We start from the raw sequence: 22,717 nt of genomic DNA on the forward strand, positions 1-22,717 counted from the left end.
TCGGCCTCAGGAAGGCAGGAGGCACCGCCAAGTGGTCAGGGCTGGAATCAGGCAGCGGCGCGGGCGAATGGCATCTGCACGAGCGCTGCCCCAAGTCCTGGCCCACGCAGTGCCTGGCTCCGCGGCTCAGGCCACTCAGGCCAAACCCGCCGAGCCCTGCTCGCCTCCTCGCTCCGTCCCAGGCCAGCGGCCAGCAAGCCTGTGGGAGCCCCTTTCAGAACAGACCCAGGGGCTGCAGCCGGTCCCGGAGCACACGTCAGGCCTCCTGCCCACTTTACCCTCTCGTTTGTGGTGACTACAGCCCCACCCCAGCGCCCATCCCCGGCAGCGGCCACCTGACCCTGTGAAAACAGGCCCGCTGAGGTCACTCCTTTGCGCAGGCCCCCACAACACTCCGTGTTCTCATTCCGACAGCGGCCAGCCCAGCTGTCTGAGCTGACCTGGCTTCCTCCTCCATCCTTCCCTCCCAAAGGCACCTCCCAGGCTCCCTGCTCTCCCACAACAGCCACTACCCTCAGACCCTTCAGCCTGAACACGGTCCCTGGACAGCCCCCGGCCACCGTCCCCCCATCTCTCTCTGCAGAAAGCCCCTCTTGGTGACCCGCCTCTAACTTCCTGCATTTCTTAGGGCGCTAGTTTTTATCACCTGTGCCCCCAGCCACCCCAGTCCTAAGCTCCCCGGGGGAGGGGCTCATCATTTACTCACTGGTCTGTCCCAGCACTCACAGTGCGCACCTGCCACACACAGGTCAGTAAATATGGGCTGGGCAGACAACCCCTCCGATTCCTACGACACCCTCTAAAACATTAAAACACAGGTTTTCCTACCTTACACGGAAAACCATGAAATGATCCAATGCTCACGAAACCACAGGGCACCCTTTCTATATAAATTGAGAAGCGTGTGTGTGGATTTAGGCCATCTTTAAACTGGATTCATCCTCTGGGGCTGGCTTTAAAATAGTGATCTTGCAGAAACCTCTATTTGTTACGAGTCGTTAATTTGGAACACATGCTCCATCAGAGAACTGCAGGAGTTTCTGCCTGCTCCGCGCAGCCCCGGGTGGGAAGTGGGGTGCACAGCACATCGCTGCTGACAGGCTCCCCACTGAGACAATGGAGACCAGGAGGACCGCTGCACCCGGAGCAAAAAGGCCCAGTGACGGCCAAGGGACACCAGTGACGGCCAAGGGGTGTGCACTGATGCAGCCAGGCTCTAGACCACCAAACGTCCCCAGGTAAAGCTCTGCAAAGATGGGAAACTTGGCACAGATGGGTGCCTGCCACGCGTCGCCCCCACCTCCCTGCCGGCCCCCCTGTGGAGGAGGGTGCAGGGTCCATAGCAGTTTGCCGGTGACAGGTGCTAGGGTGACACTGGGAAGAAGCACTTAGGTGGTAAGGAAGGTGGCCCAGCCATGTTTGCCGCCAGCAGGCCTTTGGTCCTCTTCGTGACCTCGTTTCTTGGAGGACAAGGTTACGGGGTTCGGAATGCAGTCACGCTGGTCTGTGCCAGGGTCTGTCAAGTGCCCAGCTCTGAGTGGCTGAGTGAGTGGCCAGACAGCGGCCAGAGCAGTCACAGGAGGGACAACTGGCCCAGGACTGTCACAGCCTGTTTAGTGACTGCCAGCTCCCTCATGGTCGTCCCTGCTTCCAACTTGGGACCACACACACACAGCCTGGTGTGCCCCCCACCAATCGGAGAGCGCCCCACTTCTGGCAAGCTGACACACAGCCTCCATAGGGCTCACCTGAGCCCCCTGTCCCATGAGAGCTGCCCCCTCCGGGACCCCTGCTAGGGCAGCTCTGAGGAAGCAAGCTGCCTGCCCTCAGGGGTGCCCCCTGCCTCCTCCCCCAGCTCCGCGCAGCCCCGAGCACAGGGGCGCTAGCTGCAGTCACCTCACTCTCGGCGCCACGCCCCTTGCACCTGCGGCGAGGGGTGGGGTCACGCACCTTCATCACCAAACTGCCCGTGCATGGCGCCTGGTGACCCCAGCAGCAGCACTGCACCGCCCACCCCACCCCGCCCCCGCCCTCAGGCCCTGGCATCTGGCACACAGCTGTCCCTCTGGAAGAGATACAGGTCACGTCATCCAGCACCAGCTGCCCACTAGCCTCTCCTCCGGGATGGCCACTCAGGAGGCTCTTCATTTCACAGGGTTGGGCCAGGACAGGACTGGACTACGGCCAGCGGGCAGCTTCCTGGCTGCCAGGCCAGTGCTGCCCTGGTGCAATATTGAATATTAAGCCCCCTTCAACCACACCTGATTTTATGCAAATGAGGTCATTCTAGGTGGATGGGGGCTGGTCACCAGGGAAACTCATCAGGTGACAAGAGGGGGGAATTTCTAGCCCCCCCACTTCCGGGAAGGGGAGAAGAATTGGAGACTAAATTAATCACCAATGACCAAAGATTAATCAGTCGTGACATGATGGAAATCTGCATAAAACCCACGATCCACGGGCTCAGGAGCTTCTGGGCTGGTGAGCCCCAGGCGCTGGGAGGCGGGCGCTGGGGATGGGTAAGCACTCCTGGCCCTGATGCCTCCTGCTGGCGCCTCTCCCAGGGGGTTCTTCTGAGTTGTGTTCTTTACAATAAACTGGTAAATGAAGTAAACTGTTTTCCCGGAGTTCTGTGAGCTGTTGTAGCATGTTACTGAACCTGAGAGGGGTCGAGACAACCCCCAATTTGCAGCCAAGTCAGGGAGAAGGGTGGGTACCTGGGCAGCCGATGCCGGAGCCCGTGGGGCTGCGTTGGCTCCAGGCGCGTCACAACCGCTGTGACTCGTAGACCTGAAGCTGCGTGGTGTGGCGACCACATGCCTGGCGTCGGAGGGGCCGGCGGTGGCTGCTGCCCCACACTGTCCCTTCTAGGACCATTCCTTGCGCTTGCCTCCTGGCTTTTCTTTGCTTTGTCCTTGCAATGATGTGTCATCCGCAAACAGTGACAGACACAGATCGAGGGGTGACATCCGTGGATTTTGACTGATAATTGCGTGCATGTGTGCCACCTCTGGTCTGAACCCATTTCAGACGAGAGGTGGAACAGGCCTGTCACTCCGGCCACGCCCCTCCCGGCCACGCCCCTCCCGGCCACGCCCCTGCATGACGAGCTGTTCCCTTTATCATCCGGGTGCTCACTGGGTGTTGGTTTGAGGGGTCAGAATCTTCCCAGTGTGGGGTTTTCCTTTCCACTATATGGGCATTTGGTAAGTTACTTTTAAAATTTCAATTTAGTGAAATTTATGCATGTTTTTTAAATAATTTGGGCTTCTCATGCCTTGTTTAAGGATCCTGCTGAGATGGAAGCCATAAAAACTGCCAGGTACCACTTTCCACGTCCAGGTCCTGGTCTGTCTGGAATGTACTCCTCGTGCTGAGCAGCGGCCTCGCTTTTCTTTGTCCATCGCGCCAGGACTGTCTGTCGACCAGGTCATCTCTTCACGAGCCCCAGGTACAGCAGAGACTACGGCTGCCGCCCTGTGTCCCCCCCAATCTTCAGACCAAGAGCCTCGGGCGAGTGGGCTGGGGGCATGCCCAGGTGGCCCCCTTCTGTGCTCCCGCCCTCTGCTGGGGATTAGCCCCGATGCTTGGGGCCTGGCTGTGCCCAGGACTGGGACCCTGCACATAGAAGGTGCCAGGAAGATGGGATCCAGCCTCTGGACAACGTGCTGTGCACGGAATTTTCTGACACAGAGAAGTAAACTTCCATCCAGTTTGTAGGCAAACCTCATGCTAAGGGGGCGTCATGTGTCCACGGGTTTCCTTCCAGACAATGTGCCACTTGCCTCTGCCAATCACACTCAGGGTTACATCGTTCCTTTTCCATCTGAGGGTTGGCACAAGATGTTCAAGTGCTATGAAAAATGACGAGGGCTCAAGTTACAGATTTGGAGAAACTGACTGAACTATTAAGAATACGTGACTGGGTTTGGTTTGAACTTGGCTCAGGTTGTGTAAGTGTGGTTCTGTGTGTTTTATAACTGAGGCCAGCTTGTCATTCTGTTTCCTTTACTGTCCTTGTCTGGTTTGGGGGAAAAGGTGTTATAATCCCAGAACGTGAGCTGGGGACACACGTTTCCCTAGCGTTGTAATGTCCAGAAAAGATGATATAAAAAGTGGCCCCCCAATGACGTGGAGACGCATGTCAAGCCCATCTGGGAGAGCAGTTTCCTCTTTCTCTACCGCTGCCCCCTTTCTTTGATTTTCTTCAATTCCTTCTTTCCTGGGGGTATGAAGGTGACTGGTTTACTTTTTTAAATGGCTATAATTCTATTCAAAATTTCTACCTATGCCTGAGTCAATTTTAGGAAGGTACACTTTTCTAGAATATTTTTAATTTCATCTCAGCTTTGAACACTGGTAAGGACCGGCCACCACCATCATTAGAACGACCCGCAGCGTAGGTTAGTAGGTTAGTCTCTGCGGGCCCCTCACTCCCCTCTTCGTTTCTAACACACTTCAGCCGCGCCCTCCACCTTTGCTCGTGCTCAGACCTGCCCGAGTTCTGTCCAGTTTATTCTCCTTTTCAAAGACCTGACACCGGGCAGATTCACCACTTGCTGTGAATCTTCGTTCCCTTCCTCCTCCTTAGCTGGGTTTGTTGTGCTTTTCTCTTTCTAACCCACTGGCTGTGGTGCTTTCGTCATTTCCTTATGGTCATTTCGTAATCCCCACTGCAGTGTCTCCTTCTGTGAGCCCCCGAGGTGCAGGTGACATGCAGTGCATCACACACATTAAAGCACACAATTGGACAATTCTGACACACACACCCAGGAGACCGTTACCCCAAGGTGTCCTCACCCCTTGCTGCATTCCTTCCTTACTGTCCCTTCTTACTCTGGCCCCACCCTGGGCTACCACTGAGCTGCTTTTCCGTGGATTTGTTTGCATTTTCCAGGAATTTACATAAATGGAACCACACAGGGACTGTGTTTGTGGCCTGGGTGCTTTTAGTCGTAAGTACGGCTGTTCTGAGACCTGCCCACATTGTATACCTCACTGTCCATTCTTTTTTCTTCTTTCCTGAGCGGTGCTCCGCTGCACGGAGAGACCGCCGTTTGCTCACCCCACACTCAGGGCCACCTGGGCTGTACCCCGTGTTTGACCTTACAAAGACGGTTGGGTACATGGCACCACACATTTGTCAAAATCCACAGAAGAACACCACCAAGAGTGACCCTGATGTAAACTATGGGTGTGGGGTGATGACGGGTCACTGTAGGTTCATCAGTTGTAACAAGTGTCCCATCTGGTGGGGGTGCTGACAAGTGTGTGGGGGAGGGGTACATGGGAATCTCTGAACCTTTGTCTTAATTTTGTTATAAATCTAAAACTGCTCATAAAAATATCTTAAAAGTGGCTAAGATGGTAAATTTTATATTGTTTACAATTTAAAAAATCAATGGTTTTATCTACACTAGGAATAATTAATTATACAGAATATAGAGCAGATAAGATAATTATCACACTAATACAGAAAGTATAAAGTTCTAGGAATTCATCTGTCAAAAATTGCCTAACATGATGATATTCACGGATGGACGGATTTAACTTTATGTCAATTCTTTCCATTTCAATCCATAGTTTCAATGCAATTCCATATAAAATCTCAGGAAGATACTTGGAGACACTTGACAAGCTGATTATAAAATATTCACAGAAGAACAAAGGTTCGTAAAAAGCTACCAAAAGTTTGGAAAAAAAGAATAAAGAATGTCAATCGTATCCAACCAGAACTTCAAACACATTAAAATGTCAGAATAACAAATACCACAAAATTTGTGCAACTCCAGCTACCGATAGGCTGATACAGAATCGGGAGGGTAGGAACAGAACCATCGTCGTAAGGGAGCTGAGCATACGACAGAGGTGCCCTCACAGATCAGTGAGGGAATGATTACTCGATGGATGGTACAGGGAAAGCTGACTCACTATATTACAATTATAAAGCTATTCTTACTTACAATACAAATGTATTCAAGGCTTAGATGTGAAAGTAAAATCATAAAGGTTTTAGAAAAACGTATAGGAGAATCTTTTTATGCCATTAATCTGAGGAGGAATTTCTTAAATAAGCCCCTAAAGGAACAGATCTCAGGGTGACAAATTAATGGATAAAGTTACATCAAAATTAGGGGTTTCTATGCAATAAAAGTTGGTATAAAGTTAAGACACGGGCTTGGACTTGGAGAAGACACCAAATCGTCTCAAACCATTCAGGATTTACAATGTAAACTATAAATGGACCTTGTGTACATCCAGATGGAAAAGGCCTGAGGTCCAAAGACAAGTGGAAAGGATACAAATGGGTGATTCAAAGGGGCCAGATGGGTGGCTGAGATGCTGGACATTCCTGGTGAGAAGAGAAACGTCCACTAAAACCACGAGACAGCTGTTTAAAAATGTGGGGCGCTAACCTCGTGCGCTGTTTGTGTGAGTGTAGCTGGTGTGACCATCTGGGTGCGTGTGATGGGATTCTGTGAAGTCCCACACGCGTGTGACTCCTGGACAGCAAAGGCCTATCGTGACCTGTGTCTATGGGAGTTCAAGGCCGCCCTGCAGAGGGAGTTGGGGGAAGTCCAAGTTTCCCTCGTTAGGGAACGGACTTTGCATGGCCCAGGACTAAGAAGTAGTAGTCATCAGCAGCTGCCGTTACAGCGTCAGGGACAGTCCCCCAAACCCGGGGCTGAATGAAAATACAAGATACAAATGGGATTGAAAGACAATACCATTTCTATAAATTAACCACACACACACAAACACCCCAAAGTGACACCACTGTGTATTTTTCAAGGACACACACATGCACACACACACACACACACACACACACGAAAGCACATGGAAGGTGGGTGCGAAGACCACGTAATACGCAGACACATCTTGGAGGCACCTGTGCTGGGGTTCGGGATGGGAGGGTGGCCTACAGTGCAGGATGAGTGCGGCTCCATCCTGAGATTCCCTGACAAGACGCATTAGAGAAATCAACACAGGCTCAAGCCCAACTGAGAAGACGTGCACGTACGCGCATCAGCTCTGAGACTGTGGGAAGGGCCGTCAGGGGTTGTTGGCCACGGCCACGGAGAGCTCTGAAGACAGAGGACGTGTTCCATTTTACATGCCTTTCTACCATCCGCTCATTAGTCGTTCTCAATAAACATCTGTTAAAGGGTAAAGATCTGCTGCCCTGAGACCAGTGTCTGAAGAAACCCGGCTTCCTACAACCTGAGTGGAACCAGGCTTCTGAAATGTAACCCTTCTCAGGGACACGCCCAGCCTCGCCCTGCCACACCTGGGTGCTCTGTGCTCGAAGCACAACACAACACCAGTGATGGTGTCACATGATTCCTAAAATGTAAATACCCAAAATGTTAACTGAATGGTGAGCAGGCTCATTCGAGAGGCATCTACAACGAATGAGGAAACTGTTTTCTCTGGGAGCAAATTGCTTTAAAATGTCACAGTGAAACACATCAGTTCACCCCAGAAGCCCACATATTAAAACAACAATAAGCACTGAGATGCTTGTTCTAAAGGGCTGCAGTGGGAGGCCCAGAGCCTCCTGGTAAAGGCCCACCTCTGTCCCCTCGCGGGGGCCCTGGAGCCCCTTTCTAGAGCCTTAGTCCTTCAAAGAATGCGGGGGGCGGGAGGGGGGGGGCACCTGGAGTAGGGAATGGGGACAAAACCCAGCTAGTTTGAAAAGCAGCAGGAGCGACTGGCGGCGATGGGCGGGCCCATGGAGTGACTGGCAGGGCGGGGGGGGGGCGGCAGCAGGGCGGGGGGGGGCGGCAGGGCAGGGGGGGGCGGCAGCAGGGCGGGGGGGGCAGCGGCAGGGCAGGGGGGGCAGGGCGGGGGGGGCAGGGCAGGGGGGGCAGGCGGCGGGGGGCGGCGGCAGGGCGGCGGGCGGCAGGGGGGGGGCGGCGGCAGGGCGGGGGGGCGGCGGCAGGGCGGGGGGGGCGGCGGCAGGGCCTTACCGTGCCATCTTGTCGCTGCAGGACATGGTGAGCAGCCGCTCCCCCTGCAGCACGCCGTCCCACGTCTGGATGCTCGCATTGGAGCGCACCGGGATGGTCCCCTCACCAGATTCTATTTTTGTGCGCAGCTGCCCTCTGGCTTTCCGATTTGGGTGTCTGTCTGCTGGTTCTGAGCGAGAAGAACAGGGTGAGAACCTACAGGTAGGCAACGTCCATCTCCTTCACTGAGAAGCACATCTAACAACGCCCTATACATTTAAAACACAGTTTATGCCCACATGTGCCACGTTTATTCTGCATCTATAAGGTACATGTACAGTTTAACATAAAATTGGACAGGAAAGCTATAAGACAAACCAAAGTCACGAAAGTGATCTCCTCAGGTGTTGGGGACATTACTTCTATCATTAAAATTGAGCTGAAGCAAATAGGACAAAATGCTAACATTTGCTAATTCTAGGTGATGGATATTTGACTGTTGGTTATATTTTTTCCTGTGTTTTTTAATTTTCAAAAAGAAATCTGTAAGGATGCAGAAATAAGCCCACAGGAAGCACATGCAAACGTCATATGAACACGGGTGCTTTAAATTTTCTTTCTTATATTTTAAAAATATTTAGCAATTTTCCGCAATGGGTGTGTACTGCTTTTATAATCAAGAAAATTAATACCATCAAACATTCTATTTGGAATAAATAACGCTTAAGCTTGGGAGGAGAGATGTGGACGCAAATTCAAATACAACAAAAGCACTAACTCACATGCAAAGAAAGGTGGGACCCGTACGACAGAAGTGGGGTCTCCCGTGTCATTAGTCCAAACGTGTTTCTGGAATTTCAGCCGGATACTCCAATGACACGTTAAACTGATCAGAGCTATGGAGGCTGATGTACCTGTCTGATTTAGAGTATATGCTCTCCCAATTTAAGTTCTGAAAACAATTTCTATGCCAATTACTTGGAATGTTTATTATGATCAACATTTTCATCCGTTAAAATTGTCTAATTAAATTAGTCATTGAAAAGAAAGACCTCATGCTTTTACCTACTCCTATCAGATCCACATTCAAGGCTGACATTTAAAAAGGGCAAAGGGCATCACGCAGGCTTTTTCCTTTGTCTGTGACTACGTAACCAGCACTGTTCGTGAGAAACCTGGGCGTACCTTCCAGGACTGGCTCGTGGGGGGAGAAGATCCTGGCGTCCCCGCAGGGCGACGTGCTGATGTACAGGTGGAACTGCACGCTGTCCTTCAGCGTGAAGCCCCCTCGTGGGGACTTCTGGAAGACGGACTTCTTCTGATCATCTTTGCTACTGAAACGAGGTAAGTTGCAAAATTAACTTTACAGCCGTGTGCAGTCAAAACTCAGTCTGTCTGGCTCCCAGTGGCTCTCAAGGGCAAGCAGGAGTGTGAACTGGAACCTTCCATGTCCCGATACTCCACACTGCTCTTGTCGCTAACAATGGATGGGCATGTCCTCGAAATGCGAGTACTTCTTTCCTTCTCATTTCTGATTCAGACACAGTGGCTACGCAGAGAACTGGCTTTGAGAGGAAAAGCAGTTTAGACACACGATGGGCTGATTTGGGGCACAGTGAGTGGAACACAAATGACTGTGTTTACCAGGCTGTTGAGCTGCATTTCGATCCCAGCGCCTGGAACGAAAGCGCGGGGTCTAACACTGGCCTGCGACCTGCATGCGTGTGCTGGAATTTAGCCAACCCTGGGAGACGGGCTCCACCCGCAGTGTCACCGACAAAGTTACTGCTTGGAGAATCGTCCCGTGAGAGGTTTGATGGGGCGGGGGAGGGAAGACTGCCTGAAACAGCCTCCTCGGCGTATCTCCTCACCAAACTTACTTCAGGTACAGCTCCAGCTGTGCGTAGAGGAATCTGAGCAAGGACCGCCGGGCTATAATCTCCGCGTGGCAGTCGTTCAGAGCCAGGCCGCGGTCACTCATGTACTCCCCGTTGATACATTTCGTTCCCGTGGAAACACTTATCACCTTGGCATCTTTGACGTCTGTGCCTGAAAAACAAGAGACGCCCCTCATGTGCATCACGGTCACGTGCCTGACAAGCATCCTCGGTGCCTCCAGTTGCAGAGAACGCGCTCGCGTTCACAGCCACACCGCCTGCCCCGACCTGGGCAGACTCAGGCCTGCACAGGGCGTGCTGGGCGACGCTCCTGGGTGCCTGCACCCTCACTATTCAGCATGCAGCTTCTCCACCCAAGGTTACCTCCTCTGGAAGGCACCAGCCTCTTCCTGAATGTTCCCCATTGGACACGGGGAGGAAGCACTGGGAAGGTGGACCGCGTGTTCTGCTCATTAATCTGGAAATCAGCGTCAAAGTACTAGAGAGGTCAGGAGGGTTACCCACAGCAGAGGGACGAGGAGGAAAACAAGTAACTAAGCATGTTGTTAGGAATCTGTCACCATCTAACCGTGCTGGAGGGACACTCTCCGCACGGGAACGCCCAGAGAACCACCACTGTGACAGTAACTTTGTCGACAGACATGCTGCAAAGACCCTGAATGTCACTGGTTACGGCACCATGTGATGGCACTAGGCTGGGCCAGGTAAGGCATTCTCCCTTCATTCCCACAGCCTCTGAGGTGCATGCTACTACCGTCTCCATTTTCCAGATGAGGAAACTGAGGCAGAGAGGTTAATAACCTGCCCAAGGTCATTCAACCACTGGCAGCTGTCTGAGGTCAGAACCGCGTGCCAGTTGCTACGCGGTCCTGCCTGCAGACGTAAATTGTGGCTTTGAGCAGTGGTCCCAAGTGAAATTGACACTGAGGTGCAAATGCTGCCATGAGGACACATGCCTCTTCCAAGGTGGCTGAAAGCTGGTGACAAACCCATCAGCTCCCTCGAGCAGCTGAGCGGCTGTGCATCCCTGCTCAGGGAACTGCTGTATTCAGTTAAGTAACAAGTAACAGTCAGGAGACAGGGAAGAGGGAGGAAAACACAGGCAGCACACGTCACAAAAACCTGACAGCCGAGCTGGTGTTCAGAGTTCATTCCATCCCTCAGACACACGCTCGGCTGGGCCAGAGCAAATGTCACGGCAAACGGAGGACACTATTAAACAGTCGTCACATTTCTCTAGGGCACAAGGGGGGTCAACGCCAAGGATTCCGGAATCATGTCCTTCCCCCAGTGGGACAGAGAGCTACCTCGGGGAGGACACAGAGGGCAGGTTTCCTCCCGGCTGGCTGGGATGGACACACGGCCATTCCCGCTCCTCTCCCCCTGGCCCCCAGGGCTCGCTTTCTGTGCGTGGCCATGGACGCTGCGAGAGGGCCCCCGCCATGTGCCAGGGGTCCAGGCGCAGGCCAGGCTGTGGCTCCATTCCTAGGAGTCACCCTCGGAGCTGTGGCACAAGGACCCAGTCCTGGGCTGTGGGAAGGGGACTCGGGAGGGGTCCTTTCACCGCTGGGAACTTGTAGACAAATTTAACAGATTCCTTCTGCCGTCCCAAGCCGTGCCTTTGCCCGCGGGCTTCCAGCCATGGCCAGAGCCCCCCCTCCTCTGTGAGTCACACAGAAACGCACACGGCAGCATTCACGTTCGCGGCTAAGTCAGACATGTCCTACTTTCAAGGGAAGCGAGAGTTAGTAAGGCCGCTGCTACCTTCACGCACACGACTCTGGGAGTCCGTACTATCCCAGGGCTGCTCCAAATGAGAACTGGGAGCAGAGATGAACACTGAGGGGAAAAGTGTAAGTGCAGTCCCTCGTTTGCAGATGGCAGACATTTTGAAAAAGAAGGGAGAAAGTGCTTTCCTGTTAGAGTCAGAGATTTTTATAGCTCAAGCTGTGTACCTGTTGTCATGACGATCCCAGCAAGAACCTTCCTGCGAGCGTGGGGGGAGGAGAAGTTGTCCGTCAGGTCGGCGAACTTGTCCAGGACCAGGCGGGCCACAGCATCGGCTAACACCTGAGGACCACAGCAGGGGTCAGGCGCCCGCACGGCCTGCCAGCGAGCCGTGCTCTCCCTCAGGTGACAGCATACATGGCTTCTCTTCTGGAGACTCACACAGGTCATTGCAAGCGTGTGTGTGTGCGTGAGCACATGTGTGTGCATGTGAGCATACATGTGTGACAGTGTATACAGGTGTACGTCAGTGTGTATACATGTGAGTATACATGTGTACATGTGTGAGCATGTGTGAGCATGCGTGCATGAGCAGCAGACATGTCGTGCATGTGTGAGCCTGCATGAGTGTGTGCGTGCGTGCATTTCCTCCAAAACGCTCCTCGGAAGCAGACGTCCCAGGAGCACGAGAGGCCCTGGCTGGACCCCTCAATGTCTCCGAGGACAGGGCAGCCCAGAGCCCACACCCCTGCAGGTAAGGCTCGCCCATGCCTCATTGCCACAACACGCCAGCCGGCCCTCCAAGGAGCAAACCCAGGCGTAGGGCAGTGACAGTACCTTCCCGGGTCACCTGCCTCCCGCCCTCCACTGCTCTGCCACCCGGGCTCTCAGGGAGTGTCCAGGTCAGGCTGGCGAGGCCATGGGCATGCCCTTGGGCGTGACACACAGCGTCATGGGCAGGAGAAGGGCAGTTTGAAGCGTGATCAAATGAAAGCATTGTAGGCTTTGCACCTGCCTGGCAAAGGCACTGCCTGTGAGATAAGCCTCTCGGTAATTTTAGTGTGTACGACAAGTCCCTGGCTCAGGACACACGCTCAGTACCCAGCACTGACCAGGGCCCCAGGGCAGTTACAACTTAGATCCAATGATACTAGAATGTCCTCAAGGCCAAACCTTTAAAGGGAATGAATTAAATGACATCTGGAACCCTTCCATTGCTATGTCAGAGACCCGACAGCCACTTGCCGTAAAGGGAGTGCTTCTCAGAAACAAACACATCTGTTAAGATTTGGGACACTGCTTCTTTGTACAGCTCATGATTTACCTGGGATAAAACGAACCCAGTGTCCTGGGAAACGACGCCTGGCAGGAGTTTGTGCAACCAGCCAATCTCACACCTGTTTTGACAACCAAATGGCCAAATCTATTGTCCCCAGCTTGGCCCTTAATAAAACATGCCCCAAATGAACAGAAAAGTCACCATCCTAAGTGATGACTTATTTAGAAGTACAGTTGTCAGGATGTTTTCCTCCTGTCACTGCACCAGGCAATTCCAGCGAGACCCAGAAGACAGCACTCAACACAAGACATAGAGAGTGGACAGGTCAGGGTGGGGTCCGTGGGCCTCACACTATACTTGGCAGACGTGTCCACGGTACGATTTGTGCGCAGGAAACGGGGTCAGACCACAGACAGAAACACAGACATGCAAACACAGTGGGGAGGGTGTCACAGACAAAGGACAACACACTCCAACTTACAAAGAAGGAAAAAGCAGTGAGAGGTTAGGGATAAAAGTTTCGTCTCGTGTGGGGTTAGGGTATCCTCACATTCGGAGCAAAGCAGAGGAGTTGAACGAGAGCTCAGAGACACTTGGATGGTGGTCGGGCACTTCTGTAGACACACCTGTTCAATGGGGGCATCTGTGCACCTGGCTTCTGCCCCTAAAGGGGCTGCTACCTCATTCTCTAGGGACAATGGGACTGTCCCTCTAAATGGGGCAGGTATAACCACAGTCACATGCTCCTGGAGCCAAACCCACAGCGCCACAAGCCCGTGGCACCGCCTGCAACACTCAAGGCTGAGCGTGCTGAGGTGTGGCAGGCCACTCCGATGTCACTCAATGGTGACAGTGCTCTGCTCACGTTTGGTTTTAAACCCTCTGGTGCCACCATGAGCACCATGAAGGCGCACACCACAGAACCGGGGGTGTCCACCAAGTCCCGCACGGGCTCTCGGGGAGCGGTGAAGAGTTATACCCAGTCTAGCTGTGCGTTTGGAAACTTCCAGGGCAAAGACTATGAGCCCAGAAACAAAGCCATAGGGCTGATTTTGCAAAGGCCACCCCAGGTCCTCCAGGAAAATAAGGTCACATCCTGAGCTAGTGGGCGGAGCTAGTGGGGGGGGGCACTGTGAGCAGAGACGGTGTCCAGCTCCTCTCCCCCAGCCTCACTGGCCTAGGACCAGAGATCCAAAACTACTGCTCGCCACCTACAGTACTTGGGGCTGGGACGGCCCTGCCCACCGCACCCCCCCTCAGGAGGCTTCCCTGACACCCCACCCCAGTGAAGCTGCACAGGCCCAGCGCCCCCAGGCCGGGCTCTGGTCACTGCTGTCCCAGAAGCGGCCTGGGGACATGGGCTGTGGCGCATGCGGGCATCACCCTGCCTCCCGCTGGGTGTCACGTGTGCACTGCAGCACTGCCATCTGGGAGGCAGACTATTCACACGACTTCAGTTCTCTGCCCTGTGACCTGTGATGCTGAGGGCAGATAGGTCACATCAGAACTACTTTGAACTCAGGATGAAATAGCTTAAGAAACAGTAAACCCTGAAAATAAAAAATCACTGGGGAACTAGTGCCCCTGACTTGTAAACTGATAAATGGACTAATCGTTGTCATGAATAACGCTAAGAGGTTACCACTAAGAAGCAACTGTCGGGTTCATTAAAAAAAGCAGCAGAATACTTTGTGTTGCTGTATGCTGATGCTGCGTTTGGTTGCTTTAGGCAAAATCAAATAGATTTCCTTCTTTTAAAACTCAGAACTACTGGTCATCCCAGAGGACACCTGCACAGAGGTTTCCCTACTGGGCTCAGAGGGAAGGAGCAGTGACACTCCCGGGTCCTTCCAGGAGAGAGCCAGCTACCCTGTGTCAGCTCTGAGTCCGCCCCTTTTCTGATCAGACCAGTATGGATTTTATCTCCAAACCGAGTAATATTTTGACAAGAAGACTAAATAGAGAAGAGGGTCAGAACTTCTCCCTAAAAGGCTGGTTTTCATAGACCTGAGAATTTTGGATTTGCAAGAAAAGCAGCAGGACAGCAGCAGAGCTCAGAGGGGCAGCTCAATGCCCTTTCTCCTCCACTGAAGCTGGTCTGAGCCCACCCTCCCTGCACTCTGATCTTGGGGGGTTTCCAGGACCAAAGTCTGCGTACCCGCCCACGCCAGCTGGACAGGAGGGAGGCCCACTGGTCTGTTGGGGATCCTGGGTACAGAGACTCCAGCACCTGGTGGGCCCTGGAGCGTGTGCTGAGAGCCCCGTCCCCTTGCACACGCGCTCCCTGGTGCTGTGGGCTCACTCTCTGCGTAGATGGCCCCTTGGCCTCAGGATGCAGAGAGCAGCCAGTCCTGCTGGGGCCCCGATACCCTGACCTGATGGGCCAGCCTCACTCTTGTGCCCAGAGTCCCCAGACTGTGAGGAAAATACCCTGAGAGGGCAAGTCCGGCGGTTCATACCCCCCGGCCCCCCACATCCCTCCTCCCCCAAAGGTGCCTCAGGATGGGCCCCCACAGGGGGGGCCACGTGGGCGGGGGTGGAAGGGGCCGTCCTCCGGCGCAGGCTCAGCCTGGGGAGGGCCGACGGCACTGCTTGATGACCCTGCGCTGCTGGCCGTGGCCCGGCTCCCCAGGCAGCACGTGACCGTGGAGGAGCGCCTGCCCAGCAGCCACTTCCTGCGAGCGCGTCTGGCTGGGACAGAGCGACAGGAAGCCAGGTCCTGTGCAAGAGCAGGCACGGCGAGGCACGAGCGCACGGCTCCTCACCTGCGGTGAGTGTAACTGGAGGCCCTCGCTGGGGACGGGCTGGCGAGACGGAGTCTGGTCCAAGTGCAGGTTGAAAACGGCGGCCAGGGCGGACTGCGCGGCGCGGGCCTTGGCCAGCTTCTTGTTCCTCCCCGAGCCCTCGAAGAACTGGCCGTCCACGACCACGGACATGACGAAGTTCTTGGCGTGGCTCTCCCCGCTCTCGGACAGGAAGTCGTACTTCAGCCCCGGGCGCAGCTCGTTCAGGATCATCACGGGATTCTTCCCGCTGGGCGGGGGGAAGGGCGGCGGGACGGGGAGCGGCGGCTGCACGAGGCCGGCGGACACCGGCGACGCCGACAGGCTGAGGTCCCCGCTGGAGCTGAAGGAGTCTTCGCCGTTGGCACCCATGCAGAACGGCACCTCCGACCTGTCCGGGGCCTCGAAGCCGTTGAAGAGCGTGTCGGGGAAGTCAGCCTGGTCGGACGTGAAGTCGGCGTTGGCGGACAGGCCGCGGCCCATGGCCAGGTGGGCCTCGGAGGCGTTGGGGAACTGCACGAAGGAGCGCAGCGCCTTCTCCGCGGCCTGCAGCTTGGCCTTCTTCTTGGTGGGGCCCGAGCCCTCGAACACCTGCCCGTTCACCTCCACGGACATGAGGAAGAGCGGTGCGTGCACAGGCCCCGTCTGCGACAGCAGCGTGTACTGCAGGCCCGGCTTGATCTCGTTCAGCTGCATCAGCGCGTTCTTGGGCAGGGCCGGCCCCGGCGCCCGCCGCCTCTTCTTCAGGCAGAACTTGGTGTGGCCATTGCTGCCCTCGTCCAGGGGCCGTTTCCGGCTGGCGCCACCGCCACTGCCACTGCCGCCCCCGTTGGAGAGCAGGCAGCCCTCGGCCGGCCCTGGAGCGTGGCCGTCCCTGGGGGGCACGCTGTCCAGACCGCGGTTTTCCTTAGCATCTGTGCCGCTCGGACCTGCGGTGCCCAGAAAGAGCAACTTACAACGCCTTCGTTGCAGGATCTTGTAAATGCAAAATTTATAGATTCCTTTACCTCTTTGTAACTGGGTAAGTGATGTGTGCTCAGACATTCTGCTCCCGGGCACTGAGCCAGGGGCTGTGGGCCTGACCCGCCGCAGGAGAGCTGACGTGCTGCTCAGAAACGGCTCCTACCGTTATTTGCTATCACCAAGGCCTGTGCATTAAGGGTGAATTTTTAAATACTTTTTAGGAGACTACTCTGAAGCACCTGCAGATAGATACTTTGTTCAAACTTACCACAACGTGGGACAAATTAGCTCGGGGAGACCTGACCTTAGTAAGTCTCATGATAATATTGCCAAGTGTGTTTAGTTTAGCATTTTCTGTCTGTTCCTTGGCATTGCCTCTCACACTGGGCTTTGAATTGCAGTGTCTCCCAGAAGAGGTAACGTATCTAAATACAGGCTAATTAGTTCTTCAGGTTTGAAACATTCAATCAATATGTTAGTTATCTGATTCAGTTCGGGGATCAATCTTAGGTATCTGCTTATGTAATTATGTAAAGTAGTCTGGCCTTTTAGAAATTATTTTTGAAAAATACAGCTTTTTCACGAGTAGTCACTTAAAATTTTTCACTATACATGGGGATTGATTTACATCTGAATTCTTAATTCCATGACAGGCAAAAATCCATAAGAACAAGATGTAACACTGCAGGTGCAGGCAGGCCACGACTCCCTAGCTCCAGTTGGCAATTTCGTCTTTTTTTAAAACATATTTGATGGATTTCCAGAATAACTTGGTTATCCTACCTTTTATATTTATAATTAATAAAGATAATTTTAGGACTCTAAAAGTTCAGGACAAAATAAATATGATTTTAATTTTAAAAAGGGGAATTACTATTCTCTCTAAGTTTATCAAGCTCTGTAACAAAGAGAACGGGAAGTAGCTCCTGTTTTCCTGGCTTGTCTCCCCAGGCCGTGGGCAGCTCAGGGAACAGGCGTAAGACAGGGCGCCATGCACTGTTGATGTGACAAACAACGGGACTCAAAGGCTGACCACTGCTTTCAAAACTCCGCCATAAATCTCTTAACTGGAGTGTTTGGGGCAGTTGTCAACCATTTTTCAGCGCCCAGCGTGCTGGGCGGGTCTAGTTTCACTATGTGACGTAAAGCAGACTGTCATCACGCTAAGCAAGCCGAGGAAGGACTGCGTGTCCACTCCATCAGCTCTCCCCATGGAGGCCTAACGTGACGGGAAGTCTGGGCCGCCGGCTGCCACGCCAAGAGAAAGCTCTGTTTCCCAGGCTGTCATCATCCAGCCGAGAGGTAAGGAATTGGCTCTGATTTAAACACAGCCCGTGGGAAATCCGCGTGTCCTGTCGCAGAGGCCGGGACGGACACGTGCTCTCTGCACACACCACTTCTCCCAGTTGACAAAGCTGACGGAACAGACACTAAATTTTCATTTATAACATCCTCCAGCAAAAGCTCGATAGGTTACTCGTCTGGGTGCTTAGAGGACACAGAGGGCTAACAGGGCAGGGCGGGGCAGGCTGAGGAGCAGACAGGAGGACCTCACAGGTGTGGAGCGGCTGTGGTCAGCCAGCAGTGCAGACGCTCAGCGCCACGCACACGCGTGCACCAAGCCCGTATTTACAAGCTCCGAAATACCCCGATGCCTTCCTCTAAGAGACAAAACAAGCAGTAGTGGGCCGGCAACCTGGGATGATAAGAGAAATGCACTTTCCATGACACAGTCCACATACATTCTGAGTTCTTGTTTGCTTCAGAAGCACTGAAAACTACTCACACTCCATCTTATTAAAAACACTACTACGTAAAGAAAAAGAAATGTTAGAAGTGGAGAAAGACAGCCCTTAGCGCAACTCTTCTTAAGCAGATGCTTTCTCTTGGCACATCACGTTACTTTAGTTCACAACTGTGAATACTCATCATGATAACATTTTCCGTTGCTTCCAAGGTGACAGGAAATACAGAATTGGCATCGCTAAGTTTCAGCATTGAAGCAGCAGCTTACCTTTCCAAGAATATTATCTGTTGGCTAAGCTACCCCAGGAGCAGTGGGACAGTTACGTGATCTACGCTCCGGGACGGTTCCAGCCAAGCAGGTGACTGTCGTGGACGACATCCCGCTGTCCTGACAAGGAGACGGGGACAGTCGCACGCACACTCTGCACAGGCAGAACCGGAGGTGGCAGGTGGGACTGACAAGGAGATACGTAGGCTGCTTCTAAGGGGACCTCACGAGAGGGCTCGGAGGGGATGCCAACCTGAAGGCAGCAGCCACCAGGCTGCCAGAGGCCACACACATGTGACAGCACAGAGCATGGGCCACGTGTTTCTGAAACAGCACCTGTCAGGTTGTTCATGCTGGTGTCCATCCACACGGACAGGGACTGGCTTCAACCAGAGAGAAGGTCTCCTGTGCGGTTTCTGGAACGCAGGCCCAGCCCACCTCGTGTTGCCACGACGGCCATGGAGCAGCCTGCCAGGCCGAAGCCCTCTGCCTAGAGAGCTCGGGGTTCCACGGCCTCAGCCGGCCGGCTCTGGGCGGGTGACAGGGCAAGGGACTGACCTGGGCTGTCACTGGTGCCTGCTCTCAGCATAAGGCCACTCATCACTCGGCCCTGCGTGTCCTTGCTCCGGAGCAGGTGCACACAGGCCAGTACCATGCACACACATACACCCCCACACACACACACCCCTCACACACCACACACATGCCCCCACACACACACCACACACACACACACCCCTCACACCACACACACGCACCCCCACATATCACACACACACACCACACCACACACACCACACACACCACACACCCCACACATGCCCCACACACACACCCCACACACCACACACACGCACCCCCACACACCACACACACACCACACACACACACACACACACACCACACACACGCACCCCCACACACCACACACACACACACACACACCACACACACACCACACACACACACCCCTCACACCACACACACATGCCCCCACACACACACCACGCACACACACACCCCTCACACCACACACACGCACCCCCACATATCACACACACACAACACACACCACACCACACACACACACCACACACACACCACACACACACACACCACACACACACACACACCCACACACACACACACACACACACACACACACACACACACACACACACACCACACACACACACACACACACACACACACACACACACACACACACACACACCACACACACACACACACACACCACACACACACACACCACACACACACCACACACACACCACACACACACCACACACACACACACCACACACACACAACACACACAACACACACACACCACACACACACACCACACACACACCACACACACACCACACACCCCTCACATGCCACACACACACACCCCTCACACACCACACACACACACCACACACACACCACACACACACACCCCTCACACCACACACACCACATACACACACACGACCACACACAGACACACACACAGGCGTCAGGCGTCAAGTGAAAGGGCTGCACTCCCCTTACTACAAGCTCTCAGCTTCTGTGGGAGCCTTTAAACCTTTTTAAAAAGCACTGCTATCTGGGTTAAAGATAAATCAGAAGGGAGAAGTACGTTCACTGAACTTTTCACAGACAAAGCTGAGAGGGGAAGCTGGCATGGCCGAGTCCCTCCGTCCCCACCCCCAGTGAGGACACTGTGGGAAGGAGAAGGGCCCAAAGGTGAGTTTCGGGCCACTCCAGTCCTAATATTAACTCATTAAAGTCTGGAAGCTTAAGATCAGCAGACTCACGTGAGCCCCTTCCCTCAGAATTTAGGGACAAGCCACAGTGTTTGAATGGAAAATTTATGCACTGCCATCCCTAATGGCCAGCGATTTAAATCCATCCCCAAGGTTATGTGACAGTTGTACAGACGGAAACCTGGCGAGCATCCTGAGAAGCAGGCCGTGACTTAGTGTGAAGCAGGTGCTTCATGAGATGCCCCTGGAGGCACATGCACGTCCCGGCCCAGGCCTGTCACCAGGAGTGACAGCCCCGGACACGCGGCTGGAAGGGAGATGCCCACGGTTAACAGAGAGGGTATCACACACTCAAAACATGCCACTGCCATTAGCCCGTATCCGAGGAAAATTACTTCCCCAAACTAGTGTCATGAACTAAATTGACAGAAACACTAAGACTGTGATGAAAAACCGCGACTCGACAGGACACAACAGGCCTAGACCTTACTCATGTTTTCTTCATCTTCTAGCTCCATGGCAAAGTGCTTTGGGAGGGTTCTTGACTGGCGGAGACTGTTTCTGTCTGAAAGACAGCAAGAAAAGAACATTCAGTGGCCCGTCTTCGGAGCAGCGTGAGGTACGCCTCCTCTGTGGAAAGACGACATTATTACAAACGAAAGCGAAAACTCAGAAAATGAGGACGGGTCGGGCTGCCACCAGGACAGTGTTCTGATGCCCCCTCCTCTTCAGCACGTCACCACAGGACCCCCGAGGACCCTGCTGCAGGAGGGCGACGGAGGGGGAAGGGGCCCCGCAAGGAGGATTTGAGGGCCACGCTGAGGAGTGGGGGCAATCGCAGGGGTGGGACATGGAACGCTCCGAACCAGGGAGAAAGGTGACGGCGCTTACGTCTCTGAAGGGTCTCTCCTGTAGGCGGGGCTGCCGACAGGTGACGAGGACAGAAGCCAGCCCACCTGCACTGGACCTTTGCAGCCTTCTGGTCAGGTCGGGGAAGCAGAGCGGCCACAGCACCTCACTTCACACTCCCCCTTCTCCGTGGGGACGAAAAGTACATGCATGGGCTTGTTAAAATCTCACCTGAGTTCTCAGCCATGTATAGCTTAGTATTTTTGTTGGCTGGAGAAACCACAGGAAATCCTCAAAGAATCACTGCAGTTACCTAATTATTAACAAATTTAAGAGTTCCCTCTTTCTAAATAATTGGCTGTACTTTGCACGACTGTACAAACACATGGTCTATAATAAAGCAGCCCATCAAATTGCAACTGAGGAAAAAGTGCAATCTGTCGCCACATGTCGTTTTATACGAATGAAATTTATGTTATAAAGCACTACAAGCAAATTCACTGCTTTTAGGAACAGTGACTAAAACGCTAAAGCACGCGCGTATCTCACAGATACCTCATGTGTCATGTCTAATCGACAAGAGTTTCTGTGACAGCCACTTATCAATTATGTCCCACCTCACGTGTATCTGGCAAATCTGTTGCTAAAAGTTAAATGAGTCTCTACCTGGAATCCTTCATTCGAGCTAGTGTTCCAGGTAGTTTTAAAAGCATTATTATTTTATACTCATTAATTACTTCTAGGTATGTTTTCTGAAAATCTGTCATGTGCAAAGCGGTGCTGGAACTACAAGACCTAAAATGAATCAAATTCTGTGACTGGGAAAGCGAAACACAAGCACTGTCTGGACAGCTGATTATATTTAGGAATTCCTGTTAATAATTTAGGTGCAGAAACAGTAATTGTCTTTCAGCGCTACATACTGAAGTTCTCAGAGATGGAATGGTCGTGTCTGGGATTTATTATTATAAGACGGCCCAGCGTGCTGGGATGACATGGCATGCGTTCTGGTCACTGCTGATGCTGGCTCATGGGCACGTGCGTTCACGATGCACTCAGTATTTGTATGTTGTGGGGACAGAGCCAGGAGTGCAGTTTCCAGGCTCTTGGCCTCACGTGGAAAGGTGCTGGCTCAGGTAGTAAATGGCCATCAACTGTGACTAGTTGGCCGTCAGCTGTAACCAGTGAGCCATTGGCCACTAATATAACTGCTGAGGCTATGCTAGCAAAAAATGGGGGCTAGCAAGGAGGTGGTGGCTGAGCTGGCAAGAGCGGATTGCAGTTAGCAAGTGAGGTTGATTGGCAGAGAGAGAATGGACAGCGGATTGCAGATCGTGTGGCTCCTGCTTCCTGTGTCTCCAACCCAGCCGCCAGCGAGAATATAGTGGTATGACTCCCCCATCTATGGCTCCGTGGGTGTTCCTTTTTGGCCTCACCATGTGCTGCGTTCTTATGTGGGGAGCACGACTAGAGACC

General features: G+C 53.4%; 1 protein-coding gene across 12 annotated transcripts in view; it reads right to left on the bottom strand.

Moving 5' to 3' along the window:
• ADARB1 (adenosine deaminase RNA specific B1) overlaps positions 1–22,717 on the bottom strand; it is a 116,543-nt gene that overhangs the window by 12,852 nt on the left and 80,974 nt on the right. For 10 of the 12 annotated variants that reach the window (XM_074323453.1, XM_074323255.1, XM_074323325.1 and 7 more), the window contains 6 exons: positions 20,883–20,957; positions 15,623–16,569; positions 11,806–11,920; positions 9,833–10,001; positions 9,138–9,286; positions 7,974–8,142 (listed from right to left, as the gene is read on the bottom strand). In XM_074323453.1, coding sequence (XP_074179554.1) covers positions 7,974–8,142; positions 9,138–9,286; positions 9,833–10,001; positions 11,806–11,920; positions 15,623–16,569; positions 20,883–20,910 — 1,577 coding nt within the window. In that variant the 5' untranslated portion in view covers positions 20,911–20,957. The remainder of the gene's footprint in view (positions 1–7,973; positions 8,143–9,137; positions 9,287–9,832; positions 10,002–11,805; positions 11,921–15,622; positions 16,570–20,882; positions 20,958–22,717) is intronic. The other 2 variants (XM_074323293.1, XM_074323368.1) reach the window with 1 other exon arrangement.

This window comes from Rhinolophus sinicus, linkage group LG01 (genome assembly GCF_036562045.2).
Source record: "Rhinolophus sinicus isolate RSC01 linkage group LG01, ASM3656204v1, whole genome shotgun sequence".
NCBI lineage: Eukaryota > Metazoa > Chordata > Mammalia > Chiroptera > Rhinolophidae > Rhinolophus > Rhinolophus sinicus.